The sequence below is a fragment of the Lepidochelys kempii genome, chromosome 10, assembly GCF_965140265.1.
Source record: "Lepidochelys kempii isolate rLepKem1 chromosome 10, rLepKem1.hap2, whole genome shotgun sequence".
NCBI lineage: Eukaryota > Metazoa > Chordata > Testudines > Cheloniidae > Lepidochelys > Lepidochelys kempii.
Window position 1 is genome coordinate 65,122,558 of NC_133265.1, and position 22,574 is coordinate 65,145,131.

Below are 22,574 nucleotides of genomic sequence, written 5' to 3' on the forward strand. Positions count from 1 at the left end.
ATATTTTTAATTTATAGAACCGTTACCTCTCTCCATTCTTGCCTGGCTTTTTCTAGAATTGTGTGCACTGTGCCTCTATAAGCCTTCTGTAGGGAAGCCTTTAGCTTTTCCTTGTATTGGTGATTTAACTGAAGGGCACTACTGGAACATGTATTCTGCCAAGTATGCTCATTATTTCTGTTCTTGACTAGTTCTTCATGGATTTCTCCTAACAGGAACTCAAGTTCAATTAGAATCTTCTCCTCATATTGGTGAATTTCCTCTTGGAGCCTCTTTGTTTCCTGAGCTGCCCATTCTCGTTGCTTTTGGTCCAGACACATCTTAAGTTCTGCCTCTTTCTGAATCAGCAATTCATTTTTTTGCTTCACAAGATCTTCCTTGGCTGTTACAAGCACCTCATTTATTTTATTTCTGTGGTCATCTAAGAATGAACGGTAGTCTCGCTCATTTTGTTCCTGTAGCCGGAGGATTTCTTCTTGCTTTTCTTTGTTCCACTGAGTACGAGCCTGCGCTAGCTCTGCTTTAACAGTTGCAGGGATTTCTTCTTTCTTTAGTTCCAGTTCCCTTCTAAGGGAAAGGATCTTCTCTTCAAGCTCTTTGGTTCTGGCTCCAGACTTCTCTGTGTTCTCAAGTTGTTTCTTCCATTTCTCTTCAGCTGCTGAAAGAACTAGCGACAGCTAAAGAATGCAAAATATATTTTAAAACAGTCTGTCAGCAAACCCTTAAGGACTTTCATGTTAGGTATGTTTGGTTATAACTGCATAAACTTTAACAAACAGATGAATACTGATTGAAAATATTGATGCACACACTGTACTGTATTGCTCAGTAAATATATATACAGTATCCCTCCTACCTAATCAATGTGATATCCAGCTTTAGTATATATTAAACATCTTGCAGAAGTCTAAGGAAAACAACAGAAAAAAACCCTCCAATTAAAATGAAACCTTAATGGAGTTGTTTTAGAAAGAACAATTACAGGTGTTTCTCCATTGCACTCAGAAGAGTTTTGTAAGTCAGTCTAGATATCCTATTATGGATTTCAGTAACAAACTATTTGGCTCCGGCTTCCAGAAATTGGTTTCATCATTCAAATTCTGCTTATTTCTATTAATGGAGAAATCTACCCACAATTTTAAACAGAGTAATTTACTTCCCTAAGACCTTAGTTTAGCACAGCACTTAAGCATAGGCTTTGCTGAATCAGGACTCAATTTTTTTTTTTTTTGCTGGAAAATTGAGTTGTTTTGAATTAAGTTTTTTTTTTTCAAATTATATAAAATAAGCTTGTGAACTACCAAGCATCCTAACAAGTATCCTCTGTTACCTGTTTTGCTGCACTGATTTCATATTCTTTCTCCCATTTTTCTCGTTCTGCCTTTAGATTTGCTTTGTACTCTTCAAGTTCTGTTAATTCTTTCAGCCACCTGGCATGAGCTTTGGTCAAAGCTGTTTCTACCTTCAAAAGAGGAATGGAGAAAGAAGAGGTCATTTTAATCATTGTGAAGTAGTACATTAATACAAGACAAAACCAAATTTCTATTTGAATTGCCAATGTTGAGAGAGTGTAGAGTACCAGGGTTACAACATCTTTTTGTTTTTAAACAGTAAATCCCACTACATTATAGCTTGAGATTCCTTTACCAAAAAAAGGGGGAATTAAGCAGCATTAATTGTATTTTAAACTAGTTAACTAAAAATATATAAATAAATACAAGTGATTTTGCTCAAAAGTTCAGGAACTCTGTAACATAACTCAATAGAATGAATCAATATAAGAGTTTATAAAACACGTTAAAGTTAGCATAGCTACAGAACCACTGGCCTATTAGATCCTTCATAGTTTTTTGTTGATAACATTTTCCAAGTCCCAACTTCTATAACATCAAGCAGAGAAGATTAATATTTTTTAGAATTTTTGAGGCTAACAAATACAGGAATTCGAATTACTCAGGTATAGTACGATTAAACCTGCTTTGTAATAATTTCCTCTGCTTAAAACATATTAGGGTCAGATTCTCTACGGCTTTGCACCCTATGTTGTCATTTACTGAGAGCAAGCAACAAGCAACCATAAAACATTACCATTCTGATTTGGTAGCACCCACTTTGCATATGTTTGAATGCTGTAAAACAATAAACAGGGTGAACTGTATATATTACCTGATTGGCAATATTTTCATGATGTTTCCTCTCCAGTTCTGTGTCAGGTTCTTTCAAGGCCTCGCTAACAGCCTTCTCCTTTACTTTCAGTGCCTCCTCCAGCTGCAATTTTTGCTCCTCAATCATTGCAATCTCCTTACTTGATGATTCATCGGTTTCGGTTACTTGGTCAGTTTGGCTGCCACAATGTTGGAGTTCAACTAAAGTTTTCTTAGTTTCTTCTAGAGTTTGATCCAGTCTGCCTTGCCACTCTCTTTCTATTTTCTGGATAGCTTGTTCTTTGATCTATAGAAGAGTATTTTTTTAGAAGAAAAAAATATCGCTGAAATTCCTAAAAACTAGAATTACTACTGGTCAAATATGTAGTCTTAGTTGATGTGCACACCCTTCCCTGCGAAAAGAGAGCAACACCCATGCTCAGAGGACATAAGAAAGTTGTTTCTGTAGAGACAAGACTACCTCCATTTCTGAAGGTTAGTGGAATTTAAGCTTCTTCAGACACTTTTTACCAGGTCTCATTAGAGCGCTCAAGGTAAATGTAACAAATCACAATACTTAGGAGCATGTGACTGGTGACAAAGGCAGAGTGCTTTTGTGTTCCTGTGCCACAGTTTTAGAGAAGGTGATAGAAGATGTACAAATAAGTTTACATTGCTATTAAAACAAACGGCAAGTAGAAATGTTGAATCACCCATTCCAGAATTCAAGTGAAATATTTAGATGTGCTTATGGGTGCAGTTATTGTGAATTTTACATGTTAATTTTAAATTAAAGCCTGATCAAGATATACTGAGTATCTGCAACTCCGACTATTTCAGCAACTCAGTACTTCTCACAATTAGGCTTAAAGGGGCAGATCCTCAAATGGTTTAAGCTACTGTAGTTCCACTGACTTTAAATTGAGCGATGACAGCTGAGGATCTGCCCCAAGTGTCCATTAATAGAAGTTTATGAACTTCTTTGTGTCTATTAGTACAAGCCCCACACCTCTTTCTGTTCCTTCTCCCACTGGACTTTGGCTAATGCCACTTCATTTTCCACTTGCTGCTTAATATTGACTTCTTTTTCTTTCACCCATTGGCTTTTTGCTGTTATAATAGAATTCCTGTGCTTTTCTTCTAGTTCAGTCCTCAGATGGTTAAGAGATTCTTCTTTTTCTTCTAATAACTGTTTCTTGAACTAGGAAAAATTCAAGCATACAACTGAACAAACTTTAGCCAATAGTAACATACACCAGAAAGAAGAGATTGGAATGCGAAAAGAGACCTGATTAAGACTATAAAGTCTGTGCACTTTATCATTGACCTCTTGATGATAGATTTTCTTGATTAATATTTTGAGATAAAGTGTGATTGTCATAAGTGACCATTGTAAAAGTGACTTTTCTGAGTCAACATATCTGTTCCCAGTGTGTTTTGAGTTGCATCCATTTATGCTGCTTTGCTAAAGAAGACAGTTTACACATCAATAGCTCCTTCAGAGTTAATACACCTACAGAAAAATAGATTGTATTCTACCTCATGAATAAAAAAAGTGGGTAGCTTTAATTCACTGTCATAGATGAGAAAGAGAAAACACTTTTCAGATCCCAGATGGAGCCTGCAGTGTACGCAGTTAAAAAAGTAACTCTAGTCTGTACGCTGAACAAGTCTGACACAGAATCAACTTGTACAGAGTCCCTTTTCAGATCATAACAATGTTAAATAGGACTGATGTATGCAAATGAGCAGGTAGTGGGAGGAGCTACATCTGACATCACAATTCTAACCATCCACTACGTTTTTCATAAGACAGCTATGAGGAGGAAGAGAGAAAGCTACACTGATCATGGACCTTTTCATGTGTGCTATCAGCTAGTGAACACAGCATTTTTTGATAGCTACATTCGTTAAATTTTTGATATAGTTGCGCACCTACAAGACAAACCACCATAATGCACAGTAAAACAGTTTAAACAAAAAACAAAAAGAAACCCAACACAAATTACTTTCCTCTTCATGTGCACCTCAAACACAAAGGAACTAAATTCATATTGATGAAAAACCTCAGGTCAACAGAAGTGAATTTCCATTAGCTATATTAAGCTACACAATTGCTTAAATAACTGTATATAGTTATAGCGTACCCTCCTGTATAGCAAAAAATATGTATCAAATAGAGCGTAAGGACTCTATTCAGCTGTAAATCAACATGTTTTAATGGTTATATCAACCAATGAAAATGCACCTTTCTTTAGCAAATAACTGAAGTACAAATGGAAAAGTTGATTAAAATCAATGATTTAAACTGAAGCTTTCCATTTGGTGATTTAAATCACCTAGATTTAAATTAGTTCACCCCTATGCTGGCAAAAACCCCTGTGTAGACACAACTATGCCAACATATGAGTGCTTCTGTTGGCATAGCTAATGTCATTCAGTGAGGTGGTGTAGACATGCCAGCAGAACTCCTTCTGTTCATTTACAGTGCTGCTCCACTATGAAGCTATGCTGGCATAGCTATACTGTAAAGGCTCTGTAGTGCAGACAAGCCTTGAGTATAAGCTAGGGTGACCAGATGTTCCGATTTTATAGGGACAGTCCTGATTTTTGGGTCTCTTTCTTATATAGGCTCCTATTACCCCCCGACCCTGTCCCGATTTTTCACATTTGCTGTCTGGTCACCCTAGTATAAGCCTACATGGGGAAGTGTGCAGACAGCTTCAGAACAAGGACTCAAAAAGTGTGAACTCCCCTGTAGTCTTTCTGAAACATCAACTTTAAAGTCTAACCAAGGCAATTCCATGTCAGCATTAACTATTTAACTACTGATCCTTTTAGCAGATGGAATGGGAAAGGGGTATAAGCAAAGCCCACAAGCAGGTTGGACTTGGAAACTGTTGCATGGAGAGAAATGCAGAACAGAACGTAGATGCAAAGAAAGATCAGGGAGATAAACAGACAGGAGGATGTGAAGGAAAAGGAAATAAAGGCCAGAAATAGCAGTGGTCCTAAAGGGGAGCATAACTTTTCCATGGAACAATTTTAAATGTGACAATAAGGTATGAGCACACAAATAAGAATAACTTACGTTTAGGTACTATATAAAGGCTATATTCTATCATTTCTCTCTGTGGCAACTTCCCATTGACAGCAGGTATTCTGCTATAGCTCAAAGTTTGTACATAGACTTAGATTTATACCCTGACCCATGGACAAAAACCAGAAGGGGGTTCCAAATGGATGCTCTAGACTGTTCTCAGTGGTAGCAAATGACGGAACAAGGAGTAATGGTCTCAAGTTGCAGTGGGGGAGATTTAGGTTGGATATTAGGAAAAACTTTTTCACTAGGAGGGTGGTGAAACACTGGAATGCGTTACCTACGGAGGTGGTGAAATCTTCTTCCTTAGAAGTTTTTAAGGTCAGGCTTGACAAAGTCCTGGCTGGGATGATTTAATTGGGGATCGGTCCTGCTTTGAGCAGGGGGTTGGACTAGATGACCTCCTGAGGTTCCTTCCAACCCTGATATTCTATGATTCTATAAGTGGAACTCAGCCCTTCACTCCCGATGTAATGCGTCAACCAAAAGGAAAAGTAATGAAATTCAATACCTTTCCCATACCTTTAGTTTAGATACAAAGCATTCTCCAGTGTTAATCAAGGATATTTTCTCTTGTACCTTCTCTTCCTTTGACTGCTGCTCTTGTTCAAGTTTCTTCCTCAACGTGGTTTCCAGTGTGTCTTTCTCTCCACAGACTGCTATATAACATTCCTTCACTGCCGTCATCTCCTTGTTCAGCTCATCCATGTCAGCCCTTACATAAGTAATTTTAAATTGTTATTCTTTAAATTCACAAACACGATCACAATTTAAAAAGGAAATTATTTCAAGTGTGACTGAAAAGGGCCACTTCACAGTAGACCCTCAGTCTAATGAAGGATGTCAAAATTGATAAGATCTTACTTTAACCGCGAGATGGTCTCTTCATAAGCCTGAATGAGTTGTTCTTTTTCTGCAGCAAGCCTCTCCATGAAGTCTTCCCGAAGCTGGGCTTTTGTATCTTCATGGTGTTGCTGATAGGTTCTTTCACACCTAGGATGGAGAAAAGTTAAAGCTTCATTCAACTGTTTATGTACAAGAGCAGCTAAAATTTTTTTTATTTTGGTAAGAAACGAGGTCTAAAGCTGCGATCTCTGTACAAAGGTGGTACGAAAGGACCACACAGGCCATGTGGTAAAAGTTGTAGATGTAACAGTTACCTGTCAACAGCTTCTTGTTTATCCCGATCCAAGTCCTGAATCATTTGTCTCATTTGATTACACAGATCTTGGTTTGCAATTTTCAATTTTTCCTCATTTGCTTTAAGTTCTTGAATACATAAACTATAGTTCTATACAAATGAAAGTCAAAATCATGAAAAGACAATTTTAAAGAATGCATTCTAATTTACATTTTGGACAATTTGGCTGGTCTTTAATCTTTTTTCCTTAGGGCAAATGTGACAAACTCACCTCAGCTTCTTGTTGTAAATCCTGATTCACCTTTCTAAGTCTCAGAAGCTCTTTTTGAAGATACATATCAGAAGCAGATGGAGTGGACCACAAGGTTTCAGTCAGATTTTCTATATTACTTATTTTAGGCTATCAAGAAAACATAAAACTAAGTTGGAACAACTCTTCAGAAATACATGTAGACATACTTGCTTTAGAAGTTAACATGTTAAGCAAATATTTTTCCTTGATACAAAAAAAAGCAGTAAAGGCAATGGCTTCACTGCAAAATACAGGACACTACGGTTGTAAGTATTCTGCCCATATGACAATCTTTGATTTTTTGTAAGCTCTTCTGGGTTCATTCAAGATGTATACGCTCAATGCCCTGTACCAGAGTTGAACACCAACTACCATTTAATTGAGACATCGGGCCTTTGCAGGGTATATCATCATTCCCCACCATTCAAGCCACAATTTGCACATGTAATATGTTGGGTAGCAATGTCTTTCTTCATATTACAAGTTTGTCTGATTTATGAAAGCCACTTTAAAGATTAACATTCAAGATGGGGAAAAAGGTAGTATGGGAGAAATGCTACATTGACTCAAATGATTGCTCCTTCCTTGTACAGTTTGCAGTTTTCAGCTAAAGGCTGTGATTTGCTTTCCTCCAAGAAAACAGAACAAGAGAAGTTTAAAGTAATCAATCAATAAAGCTTGCAACCATTTGTAAGCAAGTCCTCATACCAGAAACTTAACTGGAATGCAGCACAAACTATCCAAGTTCTGGTGGTAGTTTAAAGACATCTGCCAGTTATTTCCAATTTCTCGGATGCTACTTATTTTATTTCTGCAAAATAGTAATCCCTTCCTTAAGGTTAAGAACAGCTTCATTTACTTGTTGTAAATGTAGTTCAAAGAAATTACTTGTAACTGCTTTTCTCAAGAGAAAAATGAGAGATCACTTATAGGTTTTGCTTGGTTTACTTTAAATCCAGTGAATTTTTGCCTTGTTCTATTAAGTCCAAATGCTCAGTGGTATATTTAAATGAACAAACCTCATTCTCGTTTGCGGTTTTATCTGTTTTCAACAGCTGCTTGAGTTCTTCTGTTGTCCTCTGACAGTCTTTAAGATCATTTTGTAACTGAGAAATCTGATTTCTTTTCATTTTGTTACTGCCCAATAAACGTTCCATTTCAGTTTTCAACTCTAGGATGAGCTCATCTTTAGAAAATTCTTTCTCCAAATCTCTATTCTGCACAGTACTGTTAAAGAAAATATAGGCAGTCCAATTTTGTTAAAACCTGTAGACATAGCTTAGAATAAAACAAGCAGCAACTCTCCTTCACTTTACTAAATCTACCAAAAATAGAACAGTTAAAAGAACTGTAAGAAGACCGCTCACCATGAGCGAGTACCTCAAGCAATGCTAGAAATTATGTTGCTTTGTTATTATGTTACCTGGAAAGGACTTCAATTATACATTTAATGTATTATTATAAATATCTTTCAGCAACTTGCCTATGCAACTGATTAGAAAACAAGTAGCTGAGTTTCCAGGATTAAGAAGTCATTTCCTAAAACTGCTTCACCCCTGCGCAAATTGAGCTATTGTGATTAGTTGGTTAAAATATTATTTTAAACCAGTAAATAAGCAGTGCCGTTTTGAGTGTCCAAGTGCATTTGTACATATTTCTGTAGGCTGTTCTTGAAGACCAAGCGTTTCAACAGGTAAGGAATGGTTGTCTTTTATCTGCAATAATACACTATGCTCAGTGTACAGATTTATCATCCAAATATTTTCATGTACTCCTAATATTCATACAACAGAGTCTGCAGACCACTTCTGTAGGCCAATATTAGAAAGATAGATCTGTAGGTAAGCTTGTTTCATTCAAACTGAACAGAAGGTGGGTGCTGTTTCCCACGTTAGAATAATCTATGGTAATTTATTAAATATGCTGAGACGACCAAAGAATTCTGCGTTTGTTAGAAGTACTCTGCTGCTAATTTACTGAGTTTTTTAAAAAATACTACATATAATAATTTTGTACAGACTGCATCTTCTACTGTAGACTGATCTGATGCATCATTTGCTAGAATGATATTCACCCAATACCTGCGAAATCTTGCTTTTTTCCAGTTGATTTTTTTAATACCCAAATCCACATAAGAATCAGTCATGTCCACATGAAGTTCTCCACTTGCGTCATTCAGAAACACCCCAAGCTTGGCAGCAGATTCGTACAAAGCAATTTCTTCCTTTAGTTCTGTTAGCTCTTCCTAAAAAAGGCAAAATAGTAGTATTATAGACAGTAGGTCAACTAAGTCAAAACAAACCAGGAAATCAAGCCTTTTAGGCCCAACAAGAATTTCCCCAGATAAGTCACTAAAAGTAAAACAAATTTCTTAAGTTACTAAACTAATTTCTGTATTTATGGGCCATACATATTTGAACCACCAAGCATTGCTTTAATTCTAGAAACACACAGTTTGTTTTGCTAATACCAGTTATTACTCACTTATGTGATAGCCTCTCTATTATACTATAAGTTACATTAAAAACCAAGTGGGGAATATTTCTTACACTCTCACTATATGTCCAGTAAATACAGAGTTCTTAGTATTACAGCTAGCATTCAGGTAAGGATGGTTTCAGACTCTTACGTCCTTACCTCTTCTTTTTCTTCTCCCAATCATCATCATGATGGGGATCTCTCTGTAAAGGGGAGTGCAGTTTAGCTGCAGTAGCAGCTAGAGCAGCGAGAAGATTCATAGTTTCAAAGATGGCAGGATTTTACACGTTAAATATCTGAACTACAATGAGAACATGGACTTCCAGATATAATTGGTAGAGGGATTCTCCCCCTTCGCTCATGATAATAATTCTTGCTCATGAAGATAAACTTCAGAACCATATTATACTTCCAATAGTCATAGAATCATAGAATATCAGGGTTGGAAGGGACCTCAGGAGGTCATCTAGTCCAACCCCCTGCTCAAAGCAGGACCAATCCCCAATTTTTGCCCCAGATCCCTAAATGGCCCCCTCAAGGATTGAACTCACAACCCTGGGTTTAGCAGGCCAATGCTCAAACCACTGAGCTATCCCTCCCTACTTATCCAATTAAATTAGATTTTTCTCCTCCCTCTCGAAACAGGATTTGAATTTTAAATACTGTACTTTCCATTCTTCTCCCACTAGCACACTAGTTAAACACATTACGTAAAGTTTGGCCTGCTGAGACACATGTATCCCTGTGTTTTAATGAGCAAGCCTGGCATGGAATATTCACTGTGACTCTGGAGAACCATTCTCCCTTCAGGAATGGGGTACCAACTGATTCTTTCAAAAGGGATGCCATGCCAGGGCCATGTCCATAAAGTGCTTCAGCCTAGCAGATGCTTACCCTTTATGTCCCCTCCCTTTTCTAACAAAATATTTTTTCATAAAATATATTAACCTGCAAAGTCTTGTTCATGTTGTTGCTTATCAGCTGTGCAGACTGGGCTTGCTGCAGTTGTAATCGTAACTGATTTGTCTCCTGTATTGAGCCTGTAGAGAAAGAGAACCTTACTGTAAGGAAGATTACTACTAAAAATATATATTGACTATGGCAGTAGCCCTTACTCCATTTACTATGCTCATGAACTCCACTATTTTAAAATACAAGTTATAAAGATGGAAAAAAGTTTTTTTGGCTACTTGGAAAAGAAGGTTATTACAGTTCTTAGGTTTAAACAGCAGCTTGTTCCAGGCTCAGAAATCCTTATTTCTTCAGGGGTTTTTTTTGGTTTGTTTGTTTTTTTAAACTGGTAGTTTTAAAATAAAAGTGAGGAGGAATAAGACATGTCAAATGTTTCCTTTTTGCTCCTGGTTTGTTACAAGAAAAGCAAATTGTGTGACTATACCAAAAAAAAGCAGGAACAAGGCTACCTTGGAAAAGAGGTCGAAAAAATTCAAAAATAAAGACTAATTTTATAAAGTTGCTAATTTCATATTACTTTTAAGGGCATTCCACAGTATTCTATCACTCTTTGGCTGGCCGACTGCATTCCATTTAATACTGCCCGTTACATTCATAATTACTTATTGCTTTACTATAGAGAATTAACAAAAAGATTTTCCCCCTCCATTTGGACTTTCTACCATCTCCTCAAGATGGCTTCTTGTACATACGTACATCAGAATTCTCATTTTCAGTAGGTTCTTAAAATGGGATCCACAGGAAAAGGAGAGGCATGTATCTAATAGTATATTATTTTACTTAAAAAAAAAAACCAATTAAATAAAGGTTTCAGAGTAGCAGCCATGTTAGTCTGTATTCGCAAAAAGAAAAGGAGTACTTGTAGCACCTTAGAGACTAACAAATTTATTTGAGCATAAGCTTTCGTGAGCTACAGCTCACTTCATCGGATGCATTCAGTGGAAAATACGGTAGGGAGACATATACACAGAGAACATGAAACAATGGGTGTTACCATACACACTCAAACCAGAGTGATCACTTAAGGTGAGCTATTACCAGCAGGAGAGTGGGAGGGGGGAGGAGGGGAAGGGGGAACCTTTTGTAGTGATAATCAAGGTGGGCCATTTCCAGCAGTTGACAAGAACCTCTGAGGAACAGAGGGGGGTGGGGGATAAACATGGGGAAATAGTTTTACTTTGTGTAATGACCCATCCAGTCCCAGTCTCTATTCAAGCCTAAGTTAATTGTATCCAGTTTGCAAATTAATTCCAATTCAGCAGTCTTTCCTTGGAGTCTGTTTTTGAAGTTTTTTTGTTGAAGTATTGCCACTTTTAGGTCTGTAATCGAGTGACCAGAGAGATTGAAGTGTTCTCCAACTGGTTTTTGAATGTTAACATACTAACCCACAGAGAGCTTCCTACCAAGATTACAAAAAGAAGGATTCTGGGTGGACTCCTCCTGAAGGTCGAAACAACAGACTGGACTTCTACATAGAGTGCTTCCGCCGACGTGCATGGACTGAAATTGTGGAAAAGCAGCATCACTTGCCCCATAACCTCAGCCATGCAGAACACAATGCCATCCACAGCCTCAGAAACAACTCTGACATCATAATCAAAAAGGCTGATAAAGGAGGTGCTGTCATCATCATGAATAGGTCGGAATATGAACAAGCGGCTGGTAGACAGCTCTCCAACACCACTTTCTACAAGCCATTACCCTCTGATCCCACTGAGGGTTACCAAAATAAACTACAGCATTTGCTCAAGAAACTTCCTGAAAAAGCACAAGAACAAATCCGCAGACACACCCCTGGAACCCCGACCTGGGGTATTCTATGTGCATAAACCTGGAAATCCTGGCTGCCCCATCATCTCAGGCATTGGCACCCTGACAGCAGGATTGTCTGGCTATGTAGACTCCCTCCTCAGACCCTACACTACCAGCACTCCCAGCTATCTTCGAGACACCACTGACTTCCTAAGGAAACTACAATCCATCAGTGATCTTCCTGAAAACACCATCCTGGCCACTACGGATGTAGAAGCCCTCTACACCAACATTCCACACAAAGATAGACTACAAGCCGTCAGGAACAGTATCCCCGATAATGTCACAGCAAACCTGGTGGCTGAACTTTGTGACTTTGTCCTCACCAATAACTATTTCACATTTGGGGACAATGTATACCTTCAAATCAGTTGCACTGCTATGGGTACTGCCCACAGTATGCCAACATTTTTATGGCTGACTTAGAACAATGCTTCCTCAGCTCTTGTCCCCTAATGCCCCTACTCGCGCTACACTGATGACATCTTCATCATCTGGACCCATGGAAAAGAAGCCCTCGAGGAATTCCACCAGGATTTCAACAATTTCCATTCCACCATCAACCTCAGCCCTCTACACCTACAGTCCACACAAGAGATCCACTTCCTGGACACTACAGTGCTAAAAAGCGATGGTCACATAAACACCACCCTATACCGGAAACCTACTGACCACTATGCCTACCTACATGCCTCCAGCTTTCATCCAGACAACACCACACGATCCACTGTCTACAGCCAAGCTCTACGATAAAACCGCATTTGCTCCAACCCCTCAGACAGAGACAAACACCTACAAGATCTCTATCAAGCACTCTTACAACTACAATACCCACCCGCTGAAGTGAAGAAACAGATTGACAGAGCCAGAAGAGTACCCAGAAGTCACCTACTACAGGACAGGCCCAACAAAGAAAATAACAGAACGCCACTAGCCATCACCTTCAGCCCCCAACTAAAACCTCTCCAACGCATCATCAAGGATCTACAACCTATCCTGAAGGATGACCCATCACTCTCACAGATCTTGGGAGACAGGCCAGTCCTTGCTTATAGACAGCTCCCCAACCTGAAGCAAATACTCACCAACAACCACACGCCACACAACAGAACCACTAACCCAGGAACCTATCCTTGCAACAAAGCCTGTTGCCAACTGTGTCCACATATCTATTCAGGGGACACCATCATAGGGCCTAATCACATCAGCCACACTGTCAGAGGCTCGTTCACCTGCACATCTACCAATGTGATGTGCGCCAGCAATGCCCCTCTGCCATGTACATTGGTCAAACTGGACAGTCTCTACGTAGAAGAATAAATGGACACAAATCAGACGTCCAGAATTATAACATTCAAAAACCAGTTGGAGAACACTTCAATCTCTCTGGTCACTCGATTACAGACCTAAAAGTGGCAATACTTCAACAAAAAAACTTCAAAAACAGACTCCAAGGAGAGACTGCTGAATTGGAATTAATTTGCAAACTGGATACAATTAACTTAGGCTTAAATAGAGACTGGGACTGGATGAGTCGTTACACAAAGTAAAACTATTTCCCCATGTTTATCCCCCACCCCCCACTGTTCCTCAGAGGTTCTTGTCAACTGCTGGAAATGGCCCACCTTGATTATCACTACAAAAGGTTCCTCCTTCCCCTCCTCCCCCCTCCCACTCTCCTGCTGGTAATAGCTCACCTTAAGTGATCACTCTGGTTCGAGTGTGTATGGTAGCACCCATTGTTTCATGTCCTCCATGTATATAAATCTCCCCACTGTATTTTCCACTGAATGCATCCGATGAAGTGAGCTGTAGCTCACGAAAGCTTATGCTCAAATAAATTTGTTAGTCTCTAAGGTGCCATAAGTACTCTTTTTGCAATTAAATAAATTCATTATGAGAATGCTGGTCAAAAGATGGAGAAGTTCAAGGCTATCTACAAATCACAATTTGCAACTTGCAATAGTGCAAGCTTCCTAATATGTCTGGTGAATGCTCCTCAATGTGGCTCTTAAGGGACTGCCTGGAACTGAAAAGTTGTTTTGTTTTTCCTTTAGTTTCAAATCCTTAACTCTTCTATGGAGATAGCATTCAATGGTACTCCTTTTGGCAAACTACAACAGGGGTATGTTGACACCAGTCCAGTAAGAACTGAACTAAGGTTGTTTGCACATAAACTGGCATTGTTTTGGGATTAGTTTATGTTGTGTTTGCTTAATTAGTTTAGTTAAACCAGTGCAAGTCTGTGGGCAGGCGCTCTTATTTTGGTTTAAGAGAGGCTTATTTTGACTTAGAGTCATTCACACATTTTTAGTTTGAAATAAACAGTATTAAACCCAAAATAAACCACTCAAACCAAAACCTGCACACAAACTTACAGAGATTTAATGAAGCCCGTTTGAAAACACATCTAGCTAAACCACTGAAAGTTTGTGTGTAGACAAGGTCTGAAACCACCAGCCACCAATGAAATACTCATGGCTTTGAGTCATTATTTATCTGGGCCAAGTGACAACACTATTTCATCACTAATCTCCTAAACCATCCAGTGCCCTGAGGCACAGTTTTTAAGAAACTGGACACAGCCATATTGCTAAAGTTAGTAGTTTATCAATAGTCAACTGTAGAGTAGTACAGGGGACAAGTTTTACACATTCATGCTACGTATCTTGCACTAGAAGTTGTTTGTCCTAACATGTCACTTCAAATCTAGAATCATTTAATGAATTTCAAATATATGGTTAACTTATTTCTTCCCCAAAAGTCTAACACGTTTATTAATCACACTGCACCTGTTATTCAATTCCATCCGTATTGGAAATTGTTTCTGCCATAGCAGATAAGGTGTATGGACGAGACTAACCTGTTTGCAGTAAGTTTGCACACTGCTTTTGGCTTTCTTCTAGGCTCCTCGTCAGTCGATTGATTATCTCTGTTTTTTCTAGTTTGCTTTCTTCAAGCATTCTTTCGAGTTGCTTCACATGTTCCCTTAGATTACAGCAAAGATCTTTCTAATGAGAGATTTTTCAAGTTACAAATCCATCACTCTCACAGGCAGTAGTCTAAATAGTCATCCAGTAAAATTTAAAATACAATTAAATTAAGCATATATCAGAGGTATTGAGATCATACGGATCGTGGTTTTCTCTACTGTTTTTATGAACTAAGGAAAGTATGATCTAAATGTTTTTAAGCTACAAAAATCTACCAGAATCTTTTAGAAAGGTATCATTCAAGTCATTAAGTGCGAAACATCAGCCTCATATCACAACCTGAACAGTGTCTTGACTGGAAAAAAAGTTTGCCTTACCAAGAAACCTACTTTGATGTAAATGTTAAGACAAGTAGTTTTTACCTCATCTAGCTACATCAAGGTAAGCCCCAGACAGGGATCATAAGGTTGACCTCAACTAGCTACACTGAGGTAAAAACTACAGCATCTTGTTTCTGCTAAAAATTTTACACTGAAATAGCGATCTTGATGTAAAAAATACGCCTTTTTATTTTGCAGTGAAGACAAAGCCTTAGCAGCAGAATGCTTGTTGGAGGAAAGAATGGTGACACTAATGTATGCCTTCCAGTTCACAATCAGTTAATCCTCAAAACACTCAAATTGAAGTATGTTTTTCAGTATTATTTTTACAATTTAATTTTGTTTCCCACCTGCAAAAGAGTTTAAGCGAAGGAAAACAGTCAGTTCCTGATTTCCTGGGGCGTGCTCAGACCACACCTCAGTTTAAAAATTATACATCAATAAGAGCCAATTCCTTAAAAGTGTAACAATGCGAAGAGTTGATTAAGGTGTGATCCTATCTTGTGTTATAACTAAAAGAAATTAGAGAAGTCTGAGGTGTTACTTGTAGCAATGATAGCTTAAATATTCTCATGTAGAAGTATTGGGTGCTTTTTTTGTTAAGTATCTAACTAAATCACACTTAAATGGCTTTGTGGACATGCATGGCAATGTTTATAAACATATCATATATCGTGTTTGTTTCAAAATGTTGTGACTTTTGTGTCTACTTCTCTCTGTTCTGTTACCATCTTCTGGAAGATGGGATTGAGATTTACAGGCCATTTGGAAGAATGGTTTCAGAAGGGACTGGATAGGGAAAAGAGTGCAGCTCTACAGTTTTCTATGACTTAGGCAAATATTCAGTGTTCTAAATTCCATCCTAACCTGCTCCTGCAGTGCAGAGTTTGTAGCTTCAAGTTTCTGTTCTAATGACAATACTTGCTCTTCATACTTCTGCTTCAGGGCTGCAACTATGGTCTCATGCTGTTCTCTGGCTCGCTGAAGAGAGTCAGAACGCCGAAGCTCTAACAGCTGCTGCTGCATGCTTTCCATGGCTAACTCTGCCACTTTGGATTGCTTGAATAGCTGCAAAAAAACATGATATAGAATACTTGAGTTCAATTACAAAAAAGCTTTGAACATATAAAGGCTTCAAGAGAAGTGACTGCACAGTTAAGAATGTCCAAAGTTAAAAATACGTTTTCATCGCTTCATAAACTCCAAGACCAGAACAGACTACTGTGATAATCTATTCTGACCTCCTGTGTAACTTCCCCAAAACAGTTCCTAGAGCATATATTTTAGAAAAATAGCCAATCTTGATTTAAAAACTGCCAGTGATGGAGACTCCACCATGACACTTGGTAAACTGTTGCAATTGTTCATTACCCTTATTGTAAAAAAGGTACACCTTATTTCCAGTCTGAACTGGTCTAGTTTCTACTTCCGGTCATTGGATTGTGTTCTACTTTTCCTCGTTTAGACTGAAGAGCCTACTATCAAATCATTGTTCCCCATGAAGGTACTTATTAGATGGTAACCAAGTTAACCCTTAACCCTCTTTTTGTTAAACTAAATAGAGTGAACATTTTGAGTCTATCACAGGGGTCATCAACCTTTCAGAAGAGGTGTGCCAAGTCTTCATTTATTCACTTTAATTTAAGGTTTCGCGTGGCAGTAATACATTTTAATGTTTTTAGACGGTCTCTCTCTCTAAGTCTATATATTATATAACTAAACTATTGTCGTATGTAAAGTAAAACAAGATTTTCAAAATGTTTAAGAAGCTTCATTTAAAATTAAATTAAAATGCTGATCTTACGCCACCAGCCCGCTCAGCCCACTGCCAGCTTGGGGTTCCGTTCACCTAGGCTGGCAGCAGGCCGAGCGGGGCCCCCGACTGGGACCCTGGCTGGCAAGGGGCTGGTAGCCAGAACCCCAGACCAGCAACAGGCTGAGCGGGGCTGGCGGCCAGGACCCCAGACTGGCAGTGGGCTGAGCGGCTCAGCCCGCTGCCGGTCTGGGGTTCAGTCCTCCGGCTCCTGCCAGCCAGGGTCCCAGCTGCCGGCCCCGCTCAGCCCGCTGCCAGTCTGGGATCCTGGCTGTGCCACAGAGTGGGTACCTACCTTCTCCCTGGTTCTAGCCCATTCTCTTCCTATCTCTCTGCACTAAGCTGAGGGTGGGAGTGCACTGAGCACAGGGCTGGGGGTGAAGGAGCTGGCTGGGGGTTGGGGTGTATGGTCTGGCCAGGAGCTAGAATGAGGGAGGGGGCTCAGGGTTGGGGTGTGGAGTGCTTACCTGGGCAACTTCCATTTGGTGCGAGGGGTGCAGATGGGAATGGGGGGGTGCAGGAGCTCCTGTTTGGTGCTCAGGGTGGGGGTGCGAATGTGGGGGTGCAAGAGTTAGAGCTGGGGTCGTGGGAGGTACTGGAGTTAGAGCTGGGGTCAGGACAGAGGGCTGGGGGTGTGGGCTGGGGTCGTGGGGGTACTTCCAGCCCCTTGCCCAGAGCAGCTCATGGCAGGGGGCTGGAGGGGATATGCCCTGATTCCACCCCCTCTTCCCCAAGGCCCCGTCCCAACCTCTTCTCCACCTCCTCCCCGGAGCAGTGAGTGCACTGCGGCTCCGCTACTCCCCCTCCGGCTCAAGGGCCATCAGCTGATCAGCGGCAGGGAAGGAGAGGGGGAGGGAGGAATGCAGCATGCTGGGGGAAGGGGGAGCTTGCCTGCTCTGCAGCAGCAGCTGGTGGGGGGGGGGGCAGAGAAGAGCAGGCTGGGGCAGGCAGGATTTTTAACTGCATGCTGCTGCCTGCCAACGTCCCGGCCTAGGTTTGGCAGCGGGCGGAGTGGGGCCGGTGGCTGGGACTCTGCAGGCAGCAGTGTGCCATTAAAATCTGGCTCACGTGCCGTCTTTGGTCCGCGTGCCATAGGTTGCCGACCCCTGGTGTATCAAGTATCACTATACTTGAGTCTATCACTATGTTTTCTAATCCTTTAATCATTCTCGTGGCTCCTCTCTGAACCCTCTCCAATTGATCAGCAGCCTTCTTGAACTGTGGACATGAGAACTGGACACACTATTCCAGCAGCAGTTGTGCCAGCGCCAAACACAGAGGTAAAATTACCTCTCTACTCCTACCTGAGCAGATTATCCCAAAGCTTTTTTCAGATTCACTGTTTCCCAGGATAGAATCCCCCATCCCGAAAGTATGGCCTACATTCAGTCTTCCTACATCTATACAGTTACATTTAGCTGTATTAAAATGCATATTGTTTGCTTGCGCCCATCTTAACAAGTGATCCAGATTGCTCTGTTTCAGTGACCTGTCTTCTTTATTATTGGTTAGAATTGGGGGAGTGGTAAATTACATCCACCTTTAATGTGGGGAAACAAGTACTCTAACAGAATGGGTGCCCTGACGGAACTCTGCATTGTATAATTCAAAAGAAGCCAGTGCTAAAATATAATGCCGTTTAGTTAATAGGATATAATCAAGGTCCCAGCACTTTAGCCTTTGTCAGCAGAACTCGTACAGAGTCCCAGATACTTTAAAGATCCCTAGAGACTTTACAAGGGGAAGGTAAGTTGCAACCACTTTCTCCTGTGGGGGATGTAGGAAGAGCCCCCGAAGAGGCATGTGCACACACATCTGAGAATGTAACCACAAGAAGTTAAAGTCACTGATTTATCTTACAACACAAGTCAAAGTAAATACGATTCTTTTGAGTCAGCTGGGACTGCATCTTCTTCTAAGAGGAGATCAGCCCCACTGAAAATCTTGTGCGCGTGCACACACACACGTGTGCATTATAAACAGCTCTTGCCAACTCCATTTCCAACCAAAAGTATATGTTTGTTACTAAAAATGCAATATTGTAGGATCTATCCCTAACAGGATGAGTTAGCAGGAACCAACAGCAAGTTGGAGCACAAGTTTGTCTCCTTGGGTATGTTCTAATCAGTGGTTGGAGTACTCTGGCTGTTAGAAAGATCTCCATTTCTTAAATATTGTTTGCATATTATGCTTATATATCTTTTTGATAAAGAGTTTAGCAGGTGAGGAATTTTATGAAGAAACTTTAAAATTCTCCTAGGTTGTCACAATTACATATATTTTGTTATCTGTATAGCAGTCAAAGTACACTAGACAAGTGAGAACTATAAACCAAACATTTTATAAACTACCACCATTGCTTCTGCAATCCTTACACAAGCATAACTCCCATTGACTTTGTGAAGTCACATTCCAGATTCACAGTCATCCTGCCCTTTACACCAAGTATGTCAGAGCAATAGGGAAGCAATGCAACTATAAGAGCCCTCCAAAGGAATACCTCCAATGCAGGGGGCCTTCTGTATCCCTACACAAGAGCCCTCAACGAAGGGGGCTTTCTTGATTGTGCTCTGGGAAGAAGGGGACTTTCCAACAGCAGAAAAGGACCAGGAAAGTCCTGTTCCCTGTTTATTTCCTGGTTGCCGCAAGGCTGGGGGAAGATAGGGTACCTCTGAAGGCTGTCCTAACTGTATTGTGGGATCAACCGCCCCAGCAGCTTTAGTATTATGGGGGACTTAGGGTGCAAGCCATCTCATCTCCATCCCTTAGCCAGGCTCTGCATGGTACAGTGATGACATATCCATTTAGCCAATCAGTTTTGCCTTGTGTAGGATTTGACCACTTATGTTTAAGCAAATCCCTCCACCAAAAAGGAGTAAATTGGAAGCCAACTTCAAGCTTTCAAGTAACTTGTCAATGACTTATTTGGTCTAGAAGTATCTGAACAGTTCACTTTCTTAAGGGATAGGAGCATCAGGGAAAACTCCTGTCCTTTTAGAAAGCTTGGGCTACATTCCACTTAAGTTGCTTCTACCCACCATCCACCAAAACTGAACTAAAATAAATGACTTTAGTTTAGGAGTAGATGGTTACACTCTTGTTCCTGGATTGGATGACACGAAATAAGTGGAGGAAAAGGAAACTAGCATCATATGATACGTAAGAAAGTTGCTATACTTCCTAAAACCATTCTTTAGTCACTTTTGGCGTTGAGAAGTTGTGAAATCCACAGGCTTTGCGTATGTTCTATCAGGTAGTAGACATATGCCACACACAAAAAATAAAATAAATCTCACTGGATTATCTGTAAACTTTTTTATGATCCAAATCACAGCAATGTTCCTCCCACTTCAATAGCTGGGAGGCACTTAAAGACCATTACAATCTGGTTAATGATATCCAAGTGTATCACAACCAGTACAAAATTCAGAATTTCCAATGTATTTACCTTTGGGAAAGTAAAAACATCCTGTTTTGAGTCATGGAGACAGAGCAGTAACAGAGAAGGCCTTGTAAAGCATCCAGAGAGGTATGCCAGAGGGGAAAAACACAAAAACAAACAAAGTGCTCTAATGAATCCTTATAAGAGCTGCTATTGACATTTTTTTTTTTAAAAGGTTCTGATAAATCAAAATAGTTTTTTCATTGAGGTCTGACTCCCATCAGCTAATGTGACTCATTTAAGACCAAGAATATTGGTGATCTGAAAACAAGATGTTAATATTTTTTTCATTATAGAAGCTTCATCTTGAACATGCAGCAGTTAAAGACTAACACTCATCTTAGCCACGGCAACATATATACATATATAAAAATAAATAGGCAGGGTTCGCAGATAGGAGGACTTTGGATATTCGAAGTAAATGATGCATCACCAGAAGAACCAAGACATCTGAGAAACTATGGATTTTATACTTCCAGATTGCAATTACAAAACTACAGAATAAATAACTCTGTAAATTAGTGAGGTCATATTTAACTTTCTGACTAGGGCCTTTGTGTCAACAGTTGATAAGAGTGGGGAAATTTTGCTAATTCCAGTCTGGATAATAGATTATAATCTATAATTTTTACACTAGAAGTTCCAACTCATTAGTCATATACTCTGGGTCTTAAATAATCCTGCCAGCATGTCCATAAGAATATATTAAATCTTTGTTAAACTTAAGATTCACTTTTGCATCGTAAGTACAACTACAGAAATTTCCCACAGTTACAGATAACAGTTACAGTACCTGCTCCTCGTTGGCAGTAAGAGTTTGAATTTCGGTTTCAAGTGTTTTAATTTGACCTTCAAGATGTACCTCCCGTTCTTTTCCATTTTGATACAGTTTCTGGGATTCCTGGAGGCTGAGTGCCAAGCCATCTTTTTCATCTTACAAGAGAAATAAATATTTAAGCATCCTGGGAGCTATGAGAGGAGTTCTGCAACAAGCCTTTTTGGAGGAATTTTCATTTGGCACCTGGGTCTGGGAGTATAACACCTTAGTGGGCCTCCTCCCTCAACCTAATGGGTTGGAGGAAGCAGAGCAGACTCTCCAAGAGTACAGCCAGCAACAACCAGACCAGCAGAGGGACAGGGAGAGGCCCAGCCAGGACCCCCTGCACCCTCAACATCCTACTATAAAGAAACACCACTCTACTTGCACAAGTACCAGCACCATTGCATGCGGCAGGGGATGGGATGGAGGAAACAAAACAGGACATCCCAGAAGATGAACAACAGTGACTTGCCAAGAGACAATCAAGGATGTCAGCAGACTGGTTTCTTTTTGAACTTTGGCCATTATTTTCTGTCTGCTGCTTGCTTTTTTTGCCCAACTTTCTTCCCACCCTTTCCCCCTCCCTACCCAAACTCCTCTCTTCCTTCTTTCCCTCCCACCTTGCTACAATTCCCTCTTACCTCACTCCTGCCCCCACACAAAGAAATTAAGACAACAAAGTGTGTACCCATCATCACTGAACACTGTCTTGGTTGTGTCTCTGTCTCTTACCCTTCGTCCAATTTTTTATTTTTAGACTGTTTGGACTCTCTAGGGCAGGGACCACATTGTCCTGTATGCTTCTACAGTGTCTAGCATAGTGCAGCTCCAGATCCTGATGGAAGCCTTTGGGTAATACTGCATCCTTTCTCTCCAGGATGCTCACATTAGTTATCACCATGAAGTTTAAAGAATTTCACTCTAGGGCTATAAATATAAGTTTAAAAGTTAAATAAAAGAAAACCAAAGAGGTATTGTGTTAGGTCCCAATTTGGGAAAGCGCTTAAAGTTAAGAATGGTCCTGAACAGAACACTTTCCTGACTCAAGACCTTAATATAGTAATAATGGGCACAAGTAGTTCAGCAATCATTGCTCACTGCACCCAAGTTAACAGATCTCTTTGGAACCAGTGGGTGTATTAACAGATCTAGAGGAAGCACTTAGTTACTATCCACCTGAAAGTAAAGGTACTACAAAAGCAGCAATTTAGCAGGAAAGAGAGAGGATTCTCTCTTCCTTTCTACAC

At 40.0% G+C, this 22,574-nt stretch overlaps 1 protein-coding gene across 1 annotated transcript in view; it reads right to left on the minus strand.

Moving 5' to 3' along the window:
- Window positions 1-22,574, minus strand: part of CEP152 (centrosomal protein 152) — a 51,498-nt gene that overhangs the window by 13,464 nt on the left and 15,460 nt on the right. The window contains exons 8-21 of the mRNA XM_073303951.1: window positions 21,301-21,440; window positions 16,120-16,320; window positions 14,803-14,950; window positions 10,104-10,195; window positions 8,759-8,922; window positions 7,697-7,904; window positions 6,657-6,785; window positions 6,405-6,535; window positions 6,109-6,237; window positions 5,767-5,959; window positions 3,154-3,345; window positions 2,167-2,451; window positions 1,331-1,462; window positions 27-677 (exon numbers count right to left, since the gene is read on the minus strand). Coding sequence (XP_073160052.1) covers window positions 27-677; window positions 1,331-1,462; window positions 2,167-2,451; window positions 3,154-3,345; window positions 5,767-5,959; window positions 6,109-6,237; window positions 6,405-6,535; window positions 6,657-6,785; window positions 7,697-7,904; window positions 8,759-8,922; window positions 10,104-10,195; window positions 14,803-14,950; window positions 16,120-16,320; window positions 21,301-21,440 — 2,795 coding nt within the window. The remainder of the gene's footprint in view (window positions 1-26; window positions 678-1,330; window positions 1,463-2,166; window positions 2,452-3,153; window positions 3,346-5,766; window positions 5,960-6,108; window positions 6,238-6,404; window positions 6,536-6,656; window positions 6,786-7,696; window positions 7,905-8,758; window positions 8,923-10,103; window positions 10,196-14,802; window positions 14,951-16,119; window positions 16,321-21,300; window positions 21,441-22,574) is intronic.